Source organism: Diabrotica virgifera, chromosome 1 (genome assembly GCF_917563875.1).
Source record: "Diabrotica virgifera virgifera chromosome 1, PGI_DIABVI_V3a".
In the NCBI taxonomy this organism is placed as follows: domain Eukaryota; kingdom Metazoa; phylum Arthropoda; class Insecta; order Coleoptera; family Chrysomelidae; genus Diabrotica; species Diabrotica virgifera.
In genome coordinates this window covers 273,895,156-273,912,562 of record NC_065443.1, presented here as the reverse complement: position 1 = coordinate 273,912,562, position 17,407 = coordinate 273,895,156, and the positions used below count along the sequence as shown (strand labels likewise).

At 38.4% G+C, this 17,407-nt stretch overlaps 1 protein-coding gene across 1 annotated transcript in view; it reads right to left on the bottom strand.

The window, feature by feature from the left end:
- LOC114334909 (peroxidase-like) overlaps positions 1–17,407 on the bottom strand; it is a 92,421-nt gene that overhangs the window by 63,840 nt on the left and 11,174 nt on the right. Inside the window, exons 2-3 of the mRNA XM_028285045.2 lie at positions 12,029–12,190; positions 11,766–11,962 (exon numbers count right to left, since the gene is read on the bottom strand). Of these exons, the coding sequence (XP_028140846.1) occupies positions 11,766–11,962; positions 12,029–12,190 (359 nt within the window). The remainder of the gene's footprint in view (positions 1–11,765; positions 11,963–12,028; positions 12,191–17,407) is intronic.

Sequence of the window (17,407 nt, the reverse complement as noted above, 5' to 3'; positions counted from 1 at the left end):
ATTTGTATAATTTTTATCACACTTTTTTATCAGGAGTAAAAAGGTACACAAACCAATCTTGTCCTTCCATTCTTGTTAAAATGTTTTTTATCTTAATAAATACAGAAAATCTAGATTAATTACTGTATTTTTTAGATAATCAATACTTTCAGTAAGTCATTGAGATATTTTTTTGCATTAAAATATTCAACAAAAAAAAAATTACCACTAAAATTTTAAGCCCGTCTGTCAGGCGGTTAGTTAGTGTTTACGTCATTGATTGAATATGTTAGTACTTAAGGGTTAATTTATATGGGATAACGCTACAGCTGAGTATACGGAAAGAAGACGCCAACTCAGTGGTTAACCCCTTCTTATACAACTATCAAGAGTTAACACCTTCTTGCTCTGACAAGACAAAACTTGACTTGACGTTACCTTAACATTGGTTTTTATGGTTTCTAGCAACATCTATGCACCAAAGTCTTTACTAACCAGGGCCGTAACTACCAATGGGGCAACCGAAGCAATGCCCAGGGGCACCCGGCCAAGAGGCCCCCCGCAGGGGCCCCCGTTTGGTTGCCGGTTCGTAGATTGTAACGGGGTAAAATAAACTTTTTAAAGTACTTTCAGTCAAGTTCTAATTCGAGTTGTCCGATTTTAATAAGTATACGGCATATTAATTCTAACAACTTCAATGGTCGATTTTAACCTGTTTCACCTGCACCATTACAAAAAATTTATCTCAAAATCTCTCCATGAATTCACCTAATTTTCGTTGCTTCCAAACCCAAAGCAGACTCCGTCTTTTAGATGGCTTCTTATAATTTTTTTGCAGTCTTCGAAGTTCGACATATTATGTTGGAATTTATTTTTTAAGATTTTAATGAAAGGTACCGGATGTCATTTTCTAATATCCCCGCCAAATTTGATTCTGCTCTGGTTAGAGCTGTATACAATTATTTCTCGACGGTCTCCTCCTTTTTGACATTTTCCTATCTCTTTCAATTTTTCTTCCACTTATTCCATAATATGGAATTTTAACGCATTATCGAATTTCTCTTCCACCTTTTCAATTTTCGGTATCTTCTCAGCAATCTAAGAAGCATTTTCTCTTTCTGCATTTTCTCTAAATAAACCTTCATATCTTCATATTTTTCCAACTTCCAAAGAACAGTATCGTTCGTTGGAACCAATGAAGACCTCACACCAATCTGAAAAATGTTCCTCGAAAGTGATTCTAAAACCTCTCCATCCAACACGCTGGGCTATAAGATTTGATGCAGTCAATACATTGAAACCCAGATTTTGCGATGTTTTGAAGTGCCTTTGAAGTCTAGTTCTGACAAGTAACAAAATAAATGAAGGAGGCAAAGCAACACAACTGAAAACACGAAAGTAGTAGAATCATTCAAATTTGTTTTGTTACTAGTTGTGCAAAATAAAATCCTTGACATCCTCAACATAGTCTCGATAACACTGCAATCAAAATCTTTGGACCTTTTAACAACTAACAGTTTACTTGAAGAGAGCCTCTTAAAACTAACGGAAATGGGAGAACAATTTGAAGCCTTATTTGGAGAGGCTTCAAATTTGTGTCAACGTTGGGGAATACTAGTAGGGTTCGTTCCAAAAATAATGCAGAAGACGAAAAAACATTTCCGTGAACTGTGCAAAGATGAAAGACTTCAAGAGCCCACGTCATGCTTTAGAGTAACCGTGTTTTAGTCAATGATTGACACATTGTGCCATCAGCTAGACCAGGGGTCACCAATTAGCGGACCGCGTTCCGCATCCGGACCGTGAGCTACTTTTGTGCGGACCGTCATTAAATTCCGAATAAAGCGTTTGGCAATTTTGAAAATGTTTGGCCATGCAATTGTATATTATGTTTGACTCAACTTATGTGTGCGAAGCCGATTTATCAAGAATGAACTTTATTAAAAATCGGTACAGATCTCAGCTATGAATATCTCAACTCCCCAATGAGAATCAGTTGCACCAAACTCACTCCAAACTTCAGACAGGTTGTACATAATAAAAAATTTCATTTTTCTCACTGATAACTTAATTTTGTAAAGAGTTTTCCCTTTATTGTTATATTTATTATAATCATTAATTTTGAATTTAATTAAAATGCAATATAAAATTTTCATGTGCGTTTTTTTATATTCATTTCCTCTCTACTATACTATATGTTAAGTGGGAGTACTTTTCAGGTGTGTATGTAATTAAAATAGTTTTCAGATTTAATAAGTTTGCAACAAACAGCTTGCATTGAAACTAATGTAGAAAAGATAACGAATTATTTACCATTTCGTACTAAGTATGATTATTCATTTTAAATTTATGTTTTAATAACTGGATTTCAAGAAAGTAAATAACTATGCCCAAACTGAAGATGTCTAAAAGCTTGAGAAAGACGTTATTAACATCCAAACTATAAATCCCTAACATTTAAAATATTCTCAATAACAATAATTCACAATACTTCTGTGTTACTGATAATAACATCAAAACAATACACAATGAATTTATATTTTATTTATTGTGTCAGGAAACTATTCAATTCTACAGTGTCCAAAAACAATCGGATATTATTAGGTTTCCTTTCCATATTACTCCATATTGGTGAGGCCGCTTCCGAATGACAAATTTTCTTATTCGTTTTTTTTTGTGGATTCCTGTTCAAAAATGTCCCCTTAAACAAATCAGAAGTGGCCCGGGATTCCGGGCAAAACAATCTTTTTATACAAATTCAAAAATCTTTTTATACAAATTCAAAATTACCTTTTAGCCCCAAAAATTGTATTTAAAAAAAGGTCTCTTAGTCTCTTGTCATTTTTTTTCCAAAAGTTGAATGTCGAGTTATAAGCGATTTAAAATCTGAAAAATGTGAAAATATTTATGCATTTTCTAGGTTTGAAAACTCATATGTAAATTATTAGTTTTCAGGTTGCCAAGTGCCTAAATTGAAGTTTATACATCAAATTTCAAGATTCTAACGAGTAATCGGGGCTTACTTCAATATAATATACCGTTGTTTTTTAATTTCTAATTATGCTGCGAGTCCGCTCGAGTTTTAAGCCGACGACGCACATCGCAATTTATGGTGCGTCTCTGTCGCACTTGTTTTACATATCATACATACTTATGCGAAAAATGTCCAACAAATACTTCACGTTTATTAAAATTTTATACTTTATTATTAACATATATTTTTTTCTTAATGATTTATTTATTTATTCAATTAATTATTGCCAATGTGCTTATTAAATACGCCAATAAAAACAAACGGTCGAAACTGAAATAAACCCCGATAACTAATCAAAATCTTGAAATTGAATGTTTAAATTTCAATTTAGGCACTTGACCACGGCAAAAATAATATTGTACACATGAATTTTCAAACTTCGAAAATGCTTATTTTCGCATTTTTCAGATTATAAATCGCTTAAAACTTGAAATCTATCAAGTTTTGAGAAAAATGACAGAAAATCTTCTTTGTTTAATATGATCCAAAAATGCTAAAAACATATTTTCGCGAGCAAAAAAGGTGATGTTTTGGATTTACATATTAAAAAACTGATAAAAACAATTTCTGCCTAATTCGCACTTCACCCTTCTGATTTGTTTACCGAATTGGAACAACCAGACAGGTAGTGTTAACTCCGGACCCCGGAAGTGTCGTAGGTTTTCGAAACGGACCCTCAGGGAATATAATTGAATGGTGGGCTACAACAATGTTGTAAGCGACAGAATTGAGATTATGCAGGAGATGAAAAAACATATTGACAAGCTATTTATGAACATACGGATACCAACATTGCGGGACGAAAAACTCAGGGAAGGCAAAATGTTTTTAGCCAGATTGAAAGATGCTCGCATTGGTTTTTGGATATACAATAAATTGTATTAAAACCTCACTTTGGCCCAATAGGTCGTTTACAACATTGTTGTAGCCCACCATTCAAATGGTGACCCCTGAGCTAGTCACTTGCATTCAAGGAATGAAAGCAGTGTTAGATACGTATCGAAATCCCCGTGTGGAGGCGGGCCTCTCAAGTAGAATACCTCCACAGCTTCTCCTGCTCATCGTAAAAGGCGACAAATTGGAGCAGCTGACCGCTGTCCTTCAACCCAGCTCCTAACCTGTCCCTGTGTGATAGTTATTACCCCCAACTATCATATTACACCCACCCCTACCATCAAACACGTCCTGATACCCAAACCTATACCCGAGGAGAAAACCTCCACGAATTTAAAAACCAGTGGAGGAAACCACTGAAAACAAACGGATATGCATAGGGATTGCGGCTATGCACCATCCTAGTATACCGCCACCCCAACCTCAAGGTGTAACACCATCGTGCCGAAGGGGTGCATGGCCCAGGGGTAACGTAGTGGGCTACAAGCGATGCCTAAGGGAGATGGCGAACCCGAGGGGAGAACAGCCTTGGCGGGGCAAGGGCGCACTGCCCCACTGGACAGATCAACACGACCCAACTCGTGGGAAGGAAGATGGGACAAAAAAAGAAAAACAAAAAAGGCGGAAGAGAGAGCAGCGGGGGCGAAAAAGAAAACAGAAGAGGCGGGGAAAAAGAAAGGGACGAGAATCAAGGGGAGAAAAGATGGAGAAGAGAAGTGGAAGAAAAGGAAGACCCCGGATCTAGAACCAGCGCAAACAGAAGCAAGGGAAAAGAAAGAGAAGGTAAGAGGGAAACAAGGGAAGTAAGAGAAGAACTGCAAACCAAGAGAGAAGAAGAAAGAAAGAGAATAGGAAGAGAAAAAGAGGGAGAAGAGAACAGACAGAAGGACGAAAAAAAAATAAAGCGAAGAGTCAAAGGAAAGAAAACGCAAGGGAAGAAGGGGAATCGAGCAGCTCTGACAGCAGTTCCGATGATGAATCGGAGGAAGAGGAGCAAACACCCAACTGTAATGCAAGAACAAAGTTGGAACGCCTCCAGGATAGTGTAGCGGCCCTTGAAAAACTCATGGTTGAGGTGCCAAATACAAGGGTTGGCATAAAGCAGGAGGTCGACAACCTGAGAAACCGGTTGTTCGATTATACCGAGGAACTGGAGGAAAGCAAGAAGAAAGAGGAGGTTCCAAGGAAGTCTGTTTGCACGACATCCAGAGGTGTGCAGACGAACATGGAGTCCTTGAAAGTCAAGAAAATGGCGACAATGGGTGTTCAAGTGGACCTAGAGAACCCAGAAGCCATTAAAAGGAGGGTGGACGCCATCACGGAAAAAATGGCAATATGCGAGTACGAGGAAATAACAGAGTTCTTAAATGAGGACTGGCCGGAGGAAGTCTTCCCTGAAGTGAAAGAGGGGGACATCTCTGATATAGCAGCAGACGTGACAGTATTTGTTACCAACAACGACGAGGACAAAAAAGCCATGGAAACGGTGAAAGGTATGTTTCCTGACCTACCAGGTGTTCCAGCGGAGGTAGATGAGGATGGAGGCCTGGGAACTGTGAGAGTCACGATGTCTGCTCATGTAGATGGAACGTGGATTGACAAGGAGAAATATGGATTCAAACTTCTCCCAAACAAGAAGGAAGAACTCGAGTCGGTGAAGTTCCTCAAGACATGCAGGAAACTGGTACAGAAGATGGAAGAGCTAGGAAGAGAAAGAGTGGGAATCCACACGCCAACATCACTAGGAGTTGAGACATCGAGGAGAATCCTGGAGTGGGCAGCAAGAGGAAGGGGTGTGACGATCACGCTCCTAGGCAAAAAATCCAGAAGAGGGTGGGCAAACATTAACACCAAGCCCAGAGAACAATGTGGAGTAGTACTTATCAGCAAAAACAAGGAAAAATCATTTGCGGACCTTATGACAGAAGTGAAAAGTAACCTCACAGGAAGAAAATCCATCGACATAAAAAGGATCAGACAGACCAGAAATCAAGGAATATCACTGGAACTGGGAGGAGGAAGGGAAATGGCGGAGGAAGTGAAGAAACTCCTCTCTGGTAGCACATGTGTGTCGAGAGCAGTGGCAAAAGGGGGCGTCGTAAAGAGAAGAATCTTGATGCAAGAAATCCCACCCAACACAACGGAGGATGTGATCCAAAAGGCCATAGAGGAAGCAGCAGGTAAAGAGCGGGCATGTGACATAGTAAAAACCTGGACCGAGACACGGGGTGGAGAAAGAGGGATGATGAGTGCAGTGATGGATGTTGACGAAGACGCGGCCGAAAAGATCCTAAGAATGAGAAGAATTAGGGTAGAGTATACCTCCTGTCGGGTCATAGAAGCAAGGACAGAAATACCAAGATGCTTGAGATGCCTAGCCTTTGGACACAAGCAATGGAACTGTAAAGGGCAGAACAGAAGAGGATGTTGCTTCCGATGCGGCAAAGAGGGCCACATAGCGTCGGAATGCAAGACAGAAACAATCACATGTCTCAACTGCGATGTGACCGGGCATGTGGCGAATTCAAGAAGATGTCCAAAGTTCAACCGACTGGTTGAAAGTAGGGACCACTAAGGACTAGTCCCAGGAAGAGCGCGCGAGTGGAAACAGTATGAAAGAGAGCGTGAAAGAAGTCCGAGTCTAGGAAATGGCGAACACAGGAAATAAGATCCGAGAGCTGAGAGTACTACAAACGAACGTGGGAACGGCGAGATTAGCACATGATCTCGCCGAGGCTGCCGCCGTAGAAAAGAATATCGACGTGCTGGTGACGGCGGAGCCAAACCCAACAGCGGCTAAGAAAAGAGGATGGTTTGTGGATACGACTGGAAGGGCCGCTGTACGAATCTACAATAGAAAGCTGCGAGTGTATGAAATTAAACCGAGAGAAGGATACGTGATCGTCCGGATGGAGAAGATGCAGCTGGTCTGCTGTTATGTTTCTCCGAACATAACAGTGGGTGAGTATGAGAGGAAGATGGACGAGATCATGCAGGAAGTGGGGAACACAGGAGGAGAATGCGTAGTGCTGGGAGACTTTAATGCAAAAGCAGCGGAGTGGGGATCTCCTATCACCGACACTCGCGGCAGGATACTGACCGACTGGGTGGGTACTCTGGATTTAGTAATACTGAACACGGGTCTGCGCCTACGTTTGTTAGGAGAGGTACAGGTACGTACATCGACGTGACTATGGCGACACAAGGAATAGCGGCGAAAGCAAGAGGCTGGAAGGTTTTACCAGACTACACCGGAACGGAGCATCAGTACATCGGATTCTCGATAGTCGGGGCGGGAACTACTAACGCAGTCCGCGCGTCTGGTACGTCGGGAGGCGGATGCGGCGATGGAAATGACTGGAAAGTATACGAGGAGCTGATCAACTGGAGAGTTAGCATGATGTAGGGTCAATCACCGACAGTCGAAAACCTGGAGAGGGTAATTAAAGAAGCGATGGAGGGAAGCAGGAGGGGTCGCCGAGATGTAAACAAGATGCCCTACTGGTGGAACGCGGACATCGAGACACAAAGAAATGAATGTATAGTCATGAGAAGAAGGCTAACGAGAGCAAGGGGCAGAGCAGGAGTCGATCCTGATGTCATCGAGGAGATCGAGGAGGAGTACCGCCTACGGAAGAGGGAACTCTACAAGAAAATTCGTGCAGAAAAGAGAAGGCACTGGAGAGAACTGTGTGAAAAACTGGATGAGGACGTCTGGGGTCAAGGATACAGGATCGCCATGAAAAAGTTCCATGCGTACCCCTCGTATGAAATGCCTATGGATAAGGAGCTCGAGGTAACACGAGAGCTCTTTCCCGCGGGCAGGTGGCATGGTGTACGGAGAGACGAGGAAGCTGAGCGGGCTGTACCCTTTACCATGGATGAACTTGTCGAGGCATTGGGCGCACTCAAGACACGCAGGTCCCCCGGTTTGGATCAGATATCACCTGAGGCGGTGAGGTGTCTAGGACGGGCGGAGCCCGCGTGGCTTTTGGAGCACATGAATGCACTGCTGGAAGCACAGACCTTTCCTGAGCCTTGGAGGACATCGAAGTTGGTACTGCTTCCCAAAACTGGGGAAAAGTATCGACCCATCTGCCTTCTTCCGTGCGTCGGTAAGCTGTATGAAAGAATGCTGCGGGGACGTATCGATGGCATGATTGAGAGGTCGGGAGGCTTGTCCCCGAGGCAGTTTGGTTTCTGTAAGGGGAGAAGCACGATTGATGCAATCGTGAATGTATTCGACGCATTGCGCTATAGAGGGGATGAACACCGTTGGGCGGCCCTGTTGTTGTTCGATGTTAGGAATGCATTCAATACGCTGCAGTGGAACGAGGTAATGAAGGCAATGGAGGAGAGAGAGTGTCCTGGATACCTGATGAACGTGGTAGCGGAATATCTGTCTGAAAGAAGAATTATGGTGGAGAAAGGCACGATCGTGGATGTGACGGCAGGTGTTCCCCAGGGATCTGTCTTGGGCCCGACGCTATGGAATCTAGCATATGACGGGATTCTGAACTGTGAATATGGAGAGGGTACGTCTCCCTTCGCATTTGCAGACGATCTCGCTGTGCTGGTAGTGGCGCGGGACGAGCCAGATCTTAAATACCGGGTACGGAAAGCAGGCGGCGTCGTGAAGAAATGGATGACACAGCATGGACTGAAACTCGCGACAGAGAAGACCGAGGCCATCATTCTGAAGGGGAAAAGGAACAGGCAAAGTGTGGAGCTACAATGTGCAGGAGCGTGTCTAACACCCAAGAAACACGTAAAGTACCTAGGAGTGACGTTGCACCAGAATGGAAAATGGGGGGAGCACGTGCAGGTGGTGACCCGGAAGGCTGCAAACAGTGCGGCTGCGTTGGGGAGGGTGATGCCCAACATTGGAGGACCCAAATCCGAAAGGAGGAGGGCCTTGCACGGTGTTGTGCAGTCGATCGTCCTCTATGCAGCCCCAGTCTGGAGTGAAGCGGTAGGGATACGGGCCTACAGGGGGCTCATTACACGGGTGGACAGAACAAGTCTGCTGCGAGTGGCATGCGCCTACAGGACTGTGTCTGCCGCAGCCTTGTGGGCCATCACTGGATGTGTTCCGCTGCATGTGTTGGTAGTAGAAAGACCTGTATGAACTGTATGAGAGAAGAGACCTTGAGCTTACTATGGCCGAGAGAAGACAGGAAAGAGAAAGGTCAATTGAAAGATGGCAGCAAGAATGGAACAACATGGAGCATGTGGCACAGTGGACAAAGATGTTGCTTCCTAACTTAAAAGATTGGATGGATTGTGGTCACAGGCGACTGGACTATTTCCTGACGCAGGTGCTCACAGGTCACGGGTGTTTTAGAGCCTACCTCTCTAGGTTTGGAAAGGCTGACACTGACGAATGTCTATACTGCAGACACCCGGACACTGTTACGCATACCATGCTAGAGTGCAACAGATGGATAGTAGAAAGAAATAGAATGGAAAGAGAGACAGGTGTGAATTTTTTGACAGTGCGAGAAATGATTGAGAGAATGATTGAAAATAAAACTGGTTGGACTAGCATACACAACTATATCCGTGTAGTGATCAAGAAGAAAGAAGAGGAGGAAAAACTGCTGTACCAACGATAGGGGTGAGAGGGAAATATATGGCGAGTAGAAGGCAGAGGGAATAAGTTTTGACGAGAGGCGAATAAGTAAGATATATTGTATGAGACAGACTATGGAAAAGAAGCTCTAGTAAAAAAAAAAGCCCAATCTTGGGACCAAAAAAAGGGGGAACGGGGAAAATGAAGGGCCTCCTTGCTTACAGTCTGTGGATAAATGAAGGTAAAGTGCTTCGGAAGCGATGTCGACCTTGCAGCGGCCATTCCGTTTTCGGAGCGCTGGATGACAGAGGAGGGTCTGGTTTAGCAGGTAGGCATTCGGCGTAGCCTCGGCGACGAGAGAGCGTTTTAAAGCACCTCGGGAACTATCGCTGGTACTACGAAGAATGAATCCTGCACTAAGGTCAGTCAGGCGGCGTTCTGGACTGAGGTGTCTTTTGAAGATTCCAGACCCCCCTCTTTAAAGACGGAAAAAAAAAAAAGATACGTATCGAATTGTTCAACCTTATTATTTTATTTGGATGCAAACGAACAAGACATTCAAAACGAAGCAATCAACTTCGTAAAACGTTTTCCAGATGATTACAGATCAGAGATGGGGGGTTTACCCCCCACCTCTCGCTGGGGGTAAACCCCCGAGACTTCCCGGCAGGGGGCCCCCAGATTACGTATAACCCGGGGACCCCTACATCGTACTTACTGTCCTGTTACTAACGCAAGGAATGAGTTAACACTTTCATGCATACCATTTTTGTCATTTTTGAAAAAAGTGAGTTCAACCTTCATGCACTAATAGCTTCAATTGTAATGAGAGCTACGATTTTAGCTACTGTTTGACGTTCTGTTCTACACTCCAAAAATCGTCTTTAAAAAGGACTAATAAAAAAATGATTATTTTAAAAATTAAAAATTTTGCGAAACTTAAAAGAGAACGGCAGTTCTCGCCAGTGGCGCACACCCACAAACCACACCCCCCTACACGCGACTCTATATATACGCGAAATTTTCGATTTTCTAAATTTGACTGAATTGAAAATTGGGCCAACCCGTCTTAAAGTTCAGGAAAAGACTCACCCATTCATATGTAAACCATCCATTTTGGTAAAAGGGTGTGGATTTTACGGCCCTTCCTATTTAGGGTCTTTATTCGTTCTCGTCCCCAAAACTCACAAAAACTTCAAAAATTTAAGTCCGACCTTTACGGCTTCCAATAATACTGATCATAACCTTTCCAACGCATGTCTAATTTTGAAAATCGATTATACCATTCAAAAGTTACCGAGCTCAGAAATATGACTCAATTTTTATTTAAAAAAGGGAAAATGTTTGTGGATATGTATGTATGTGGAAAAGTTAAACCGATTTGAATTTTTTTCTGTGTTTGAAGAGGGGTCAGGGCTGATTCATAACCGGTGTAGTTTGTGACTTTTGACCACCCATAAGCCAGCTAGAGGACTTACTAGGTACAAAACAGCATATTTTTTGGGGGTATATATCTGCGGTTCCAGAAGATACAGGAAAACCGCAAAAGCACCAAATCAATAGTGTTGAGTTAAGCTTTGAAATGGTGTTTAAGCCGTCAGGATTAAACATACACACGGCTCAGTACAGCCGAAAAACTGAAAAATTTACTTTGAAAATTTTGGTTTTTCGACAATTAACATTTTAAACTACGAATTGCGCCAATAACTGAGCCTTTGTAGAAGGACTCCAGACGAATCTAACGGTGGATACCTCATATCCGGGATAATTCGAATTTTTAAGTTATGGGCTTCATAAATATGATCAAATCTATTTCTTATGGGAAAACGGTTTCTCAAGCTCAATAATTCCTATAATAGCTTTAGTTGTCATACTTAAACTTAGATCCATCAGATACTACGGATCAATACGTTTCAAACGCATGTTGATTGATCAAAATCGGTTAAGCTGTTTAGAAGTTATTAAGCTACAAAAGTATAATCCCATTAACGATTATTCCGAAATAATGGTTTATGTAGTTGTAGTGTATATGACGCTAAATTTGATCTGGCAACGGGCAATCTTATGCTGAGCAAACGAATCAGCATAAGTTGGACGAATTAATATGATAACAACTAAGTGGCAACGCATCCCTTGTAACGGCATCATTTAACTACTTGTAACGCCGACCTGAAGATGATCTGTATAATGTAGAGATCGAAACCGGTCGTCAAAGTATAATTAAATGATTGTGAGTAAGTCTGTGTTTCATTACTACATTTATAAATTTCGGATATATTTTTTTACCTGTGCTGTATCGTGTAAATACATTGAACATCCAAGTTGTCTGTTTGTCGTAGTTCGAAGTACTGACATACAAGTACAGTTGAGGTCTGAGTAATGATAGTCGTCATCAGGTACTGTAATGCTAATACAACCATCTGGAGGTTCGTCCCAATGTCCAAGCCACGTATTGCAACATGACAGGGGATCACCATTTCCAACTACAATTGCATGGTAATTATTAGTTTTCAATATGTAGTTGAGATCTCAACGTGACATTTACTTACTTAAAAAATTTTGGCCCATATCGTGGGCTATTATTTGGCCATATTGTGCTGCGTATGCAGTTAGTTCTGGATCTGGATAAGTCTCGTCAGAAAATATAACTGTGGATACGCATCGAGCATTTGGTAGGGGTTCACCATTACCACAGAGGGCAATACTGTTATCTAAAATAAAACAATTATGAAAATGTAGTTAATATTTCGCAGTTATTTATTATTAGGGAGTAGATTTTATGCTAAATGCATATTGCATGCATATTTCGCATATTTGAGACCTTTACTAAATTTTGCATATTTTTAAAGAAATATGCATATTTTGTGACAATTTAAAATCATTTAAGTCCAAAAAGAATTTTTAAATTTTTTAATTCGATACAAAATATTTCTCCGCGCAGGCTGTCGTATTCGAGAACTACAGTATTTCTCATGATCATCTTTCAGTGCGTCACAGTTTTTAGATTTCTTTCTAACGCATTAAATTGTATGTGACAGAAAAAAAGGCACGTCGGTTATTACATTTCGTCGGTGACATTTTTATAACATTTATTCTAGTTATTCTAGTTGTCGATAGATGGCGCCATAATAAAAAAAATATTTTTTTTAATTAGACAATAATATTACAAATATAATCTGTATAATTTATAAGACTAATCAAATCAAAGAAAATACCATTTTATATAGTAATTTTACTACAAAAACGTTATTACGTAGGTCAAAATTTTTGACGTAAGAGAACTGTCAAAACATTAGAATGTGACTTTTCATTATTGCCGTGTTTATAATAAACATAGCAATAATGAAAAGTCACATTCTAATGTTTTGACAGTTGTATTACGTCAAAAATTTTGACCTACGTAATAACGTTTTTGTAGTAAAAATACTATAAATGCAAGAAACACTTTTGATTTGTTTTTATTCCAAATTGAAAATAAAATGTGACAACTGTCAGATTTAACTAAAATGTCATGTTAGAATAAATGTCATAAATGTATATTATCACGGACTTATCCTTTTTCCTATCATTTGTTACGCACTGAAAAATGATCATGAGAAATACTGTACCTGAAGAGAGACGGCTTATTCACTGCCTTTTCATTTTTTCTTAGAAAATACCCGATCTTTACACAAAGTACCAATTTTTATAGTACGCCGTTACAAAATGATTGTAGGATGTTAAAATGATGAAGGATGGTTTACCGGGAAATCCGAATTTGATTTACTTTTATTATTTGTTCAATTTTATTATTTAGTACAATTTGTATCCGAATTTAGTAGGTACCTATAATTCTGGTGATTCTTTTAAATCCCCTATTGTTAAGAGAATTTGTTTGAGAATATTGTTTTACGATTTTCTAACGGAAATTGAAATATTTATGCTTTAGATCAGGTCCCGTCTTTAAACTGCTTTAAAACTTTGGAGAACATTTGCGAAATTTTTAATGGAATTTTTGAAATTTTCGGCTTTAACAAGTAATTTTAAATAAAAAATAAAATCCTGCTCTTGTAAAAGGTATATTTAAAATCCCTAAAAAGGCTGTATCACAACAAAACGTTTTCGGAATCAATATTCCATCATCAGTGTTATTACCTAAAATAAGTATAACTCTATAAGTAAAACAAACGCGAGGTTAAATTTTGACAAAGGTAAAAAAGTGAATAGATAGTTATACTTACAGGTTTAAAAGCATGCTTTAAGCCACCAAAATGTACGGGTAAAAACCCTTAAATTGATATTAAACAGTTGGGGTTACATTATATTATCTGATTTTAATGGATGTTAAAAATATTTCCAGATTAACCCCTGGCATCACATGACATCAACCATATTGGTTGGGAAATTGTAGGTAGAAACTTACATGGCAGAGTTTAGGTGACAACTGACCGGAATGGCCCTCTGAATTATGTCAGCACTAGACTGACACCGTACTTTGACAGAATGTAATAATATGTGTAGTTACTTCAGCCAAAAGAATTTAAATTTTATGTTAATATTTAAAATAATAACAGTAGTGAAAAAATTTGTTGGGATTAAAATTAATCTACCCTGAACAAGTATGATGGATAAAAGTTTAAAATTATAGAATCAAACAAAAGTGAATAAATACTTTCTTTAAGGTAGGCAATTATCAATACATAGTATTGAAAATTATAGATTGTAGATACAGAATTGTACTTTTCTAAGATGATAGTTAAGCTGATGTTTTAAGCTTAATATTTGGTGTAATTTATTAATAGAAGGATCCAACAAAATAAATTCTATAGTACTACTACACTACACTACTTTTATACTAACTAATAACACATATTATATTATGTACTAACTAAAAATTCAAAAATGGCAAAGTAAATGACACAGATCTAGATGACAAGTTTAAATTAAATGTCAACAGTCGTGGTTTTTACCTCGGAACAGTTAATTCTGGCATTTTGACCTATTCAGAGGTACCAAACCAATTAACGTTACAATTGAGGACCACTTTAGTTAAGGAAATGACGGAAATACGGCATCTAGCTTAAGCTTCTCCTTAACTTTTAACACAGGCTTAGCTAAGCAAAAGCTTAAGTAGCTGTTGAAATACCGGCCCTAAGTATAACTATCTATTCACTTTTTTACCTTTGTCAAAATTTATCCTCACGTTTGTTTTACTTATAGAGTTATACTTATTTTAGGTGATAACACTGATGATAGAATATTGAGTCCGAAAACGTTTTGTTGTGATACAGCACTTTTTTTTATTTTAAATATACCTTTTACAAGGTAAGGTTTTATTTTTTGTGATTTATGGTATACAGCCAGTACAGGAATTTTTTCCTCATGATATTTTTATTTTAAATACGCCTCAATTACTTCTGTTGAATGTTGAAAGGAGTTTTTCAAGTTATAAAAATATTTTATCTGATCAAAGAAAATGTTTCCCCGTAAATAATTTGGAAAAACACATTATAGTGAATTATAATCAAAGATATTATATAGTATAGTGATATTGTTGTTTTATTTGAAATAGTTACTATTGGTATTAGTTTTTGTAAAAAATGGGAGTAAATTGCATAAAAATAATGATTTTGTTTGAAAGAAAATAAATAAGATTGCCGCCCCCCCTATAAAAGAATCCCCTAGAATAGAATAGAACAGACAATTTGTGGTTTCTCGAAATGCGCATATTTTAAATTTTGGTGCATATCTTCCGCATATTTCGTAATATTTTACTGCATATATTATGCGCATATTTCATCAAAATGGATCGCATTTAAATCCGCTCCCTATTTATTATAAATAAGTAAACCCATAAAAGAAGCAGTTACCAGACTAAAAAACAACTACCTAGTCCGTGGAGACTCCCTATTGAATGCGATACACGAACTAATAGTGAATATATGGAATAACAAACAACTGCCACAAGACAGAAATACCGGAGTAATTATTCCACTACATAAAAAGGAGATCAGCTTCAATGTAAAAACTACCGGGAAATAACGCTACTGGCTGTGGCAAATACTGTTCACATATTGTGTATGTGCGATAGAGACCATTACATATACGGAACAAATAGTTGGGGGATATCAATGTCGTTTCTGCAGGCAGAAGACACAATAGATCAGATCTTCGTCTTGAGGCAGTTCTTGGAAAAGACTAGTGAATTTAATATAGACACACAATGTGTGTCTATATCATCTCTTCATTGATTTTGAGAGCGCCTATGATAGTATCCATCGAGAATTTCTGATCTACGCCCTGAAAGAGTTTAATATTACAACTCAACTCATTGATATAATAAAAGAAACACTTGAAGTACAAATAGCCCAGTAAATGAACGGGAAATTCGGCGATACCGTATAATTTTCACGGGCAACTCCGAATTGCATGAAAATTTGGATTTAGGTTCTACTTACCCTCCACTTCAAAGTTGAAATTGTGCCGTTGGTTGCTTTTACTTGGGGGGTGACAGTCACCCCTTCTCGGGGGTGAATATACATATGTTCAAGATAAGACCGGAATTATATAAATTGACTGATTTTAAGCAACTTTTGTTCTATAGAGTTTTTTACGTAAGTCAATATTTTTCGAGTTATTTGCCATTGAAAATGTTGATTTTTCGACAAGAAAACTACGTTTTCAGGCAGTTTTTCGCAAATAACTCAAAAATTAAATATTTTATCGAAAAAAATATTCTCAGCAAAAGTGTAGCTTATAAAAAACGCAAAAAATGGTGTATCAGTAAAGTCTATCAATCAAATAAAAACAAAGTTGTAGCTCATGAAAAATACGTTCCTATTCGTCTAACTCCAAATCGAATATTTCAAGGTGAAATCACCGAAAAATTAAGCACTTTTCGGGAAAAACCCATTTAAACTTTTTTAAAGTGTATATAAAAAGTTTTGTTTTAATTGTTAACAAAAGCTTTACCATTAAAAATAAGCGAGTTATGCTTAAAATAAAGTTGGCCCTCTTTTTTTTTTTTGGAAAAAATCATGAAAATCTTCCCGTCTCTAGCTCTCCAAATGAAATTATTCGCTATCGCTTTACAAACAATTTACTTACCTGTCTATTTTTTATATGATCTGTCAGTCTCACCGGTTTAAAGTGTTTATTTTTGAAAGGGTTATAATTGAGAAAGCTTGAATGGGTCACTAATCACGACTGTATGCAAATTTTGAACAGCCATATCTTAACCAATTTTTGTCTTACTGAGAAACAAAAGAAACTAGCATATTTATAATACCAAAACCTACATTTTTTTACTCTTTTAGATTTTTCTTATCACTAATACTTTTTAAGTTATTTTGAAAAAATTAAATTTTTCAAAAATTTTTAGAAAATCTTTTTTATTATAAAACCAAATGTTTTTAAAAATAAGCACTTCAAACCAATCAAACTTACAGATCATATAAACAATACACATACACTTAAAATAGATGGTAAAGCTAAACGATTAATTTCATTTAGGGTGCTAAATAGAAGGAGGTTTTCACAATTTTTTTACCAAAAAAAGGGGCCAACATTTTTTTCAGTGTAACTCGTTTATTTTTGATGCTGTAAACTTTTGTAAAAAAACAAATAATAAGCTTTTTTTCGACACTTTAATAATGTTAATAAGGTTTTCCCGAAAAACGCTTCTTTCTTCGGTGATTTCGCGTTGAGTTATTCGATTTGGAATTAGACGAATAAGAACGTATTTTTCTTGAGCTACAAATTTGCTTCTACTCAATTTGTAGATTTTACTGGTACACCATTTTTTTCGTTTTTTATAGGCTACACTTTTGCTAAAAAAATTTTTTTCGATAAAATATTTACTTTTTGAGTTATTTGGGAAAAACGGTCTGAAAACGTAGTTTTTTGTCGAAAAATCAACATTTTAAATCGCGAATAACTCGATAAGTATT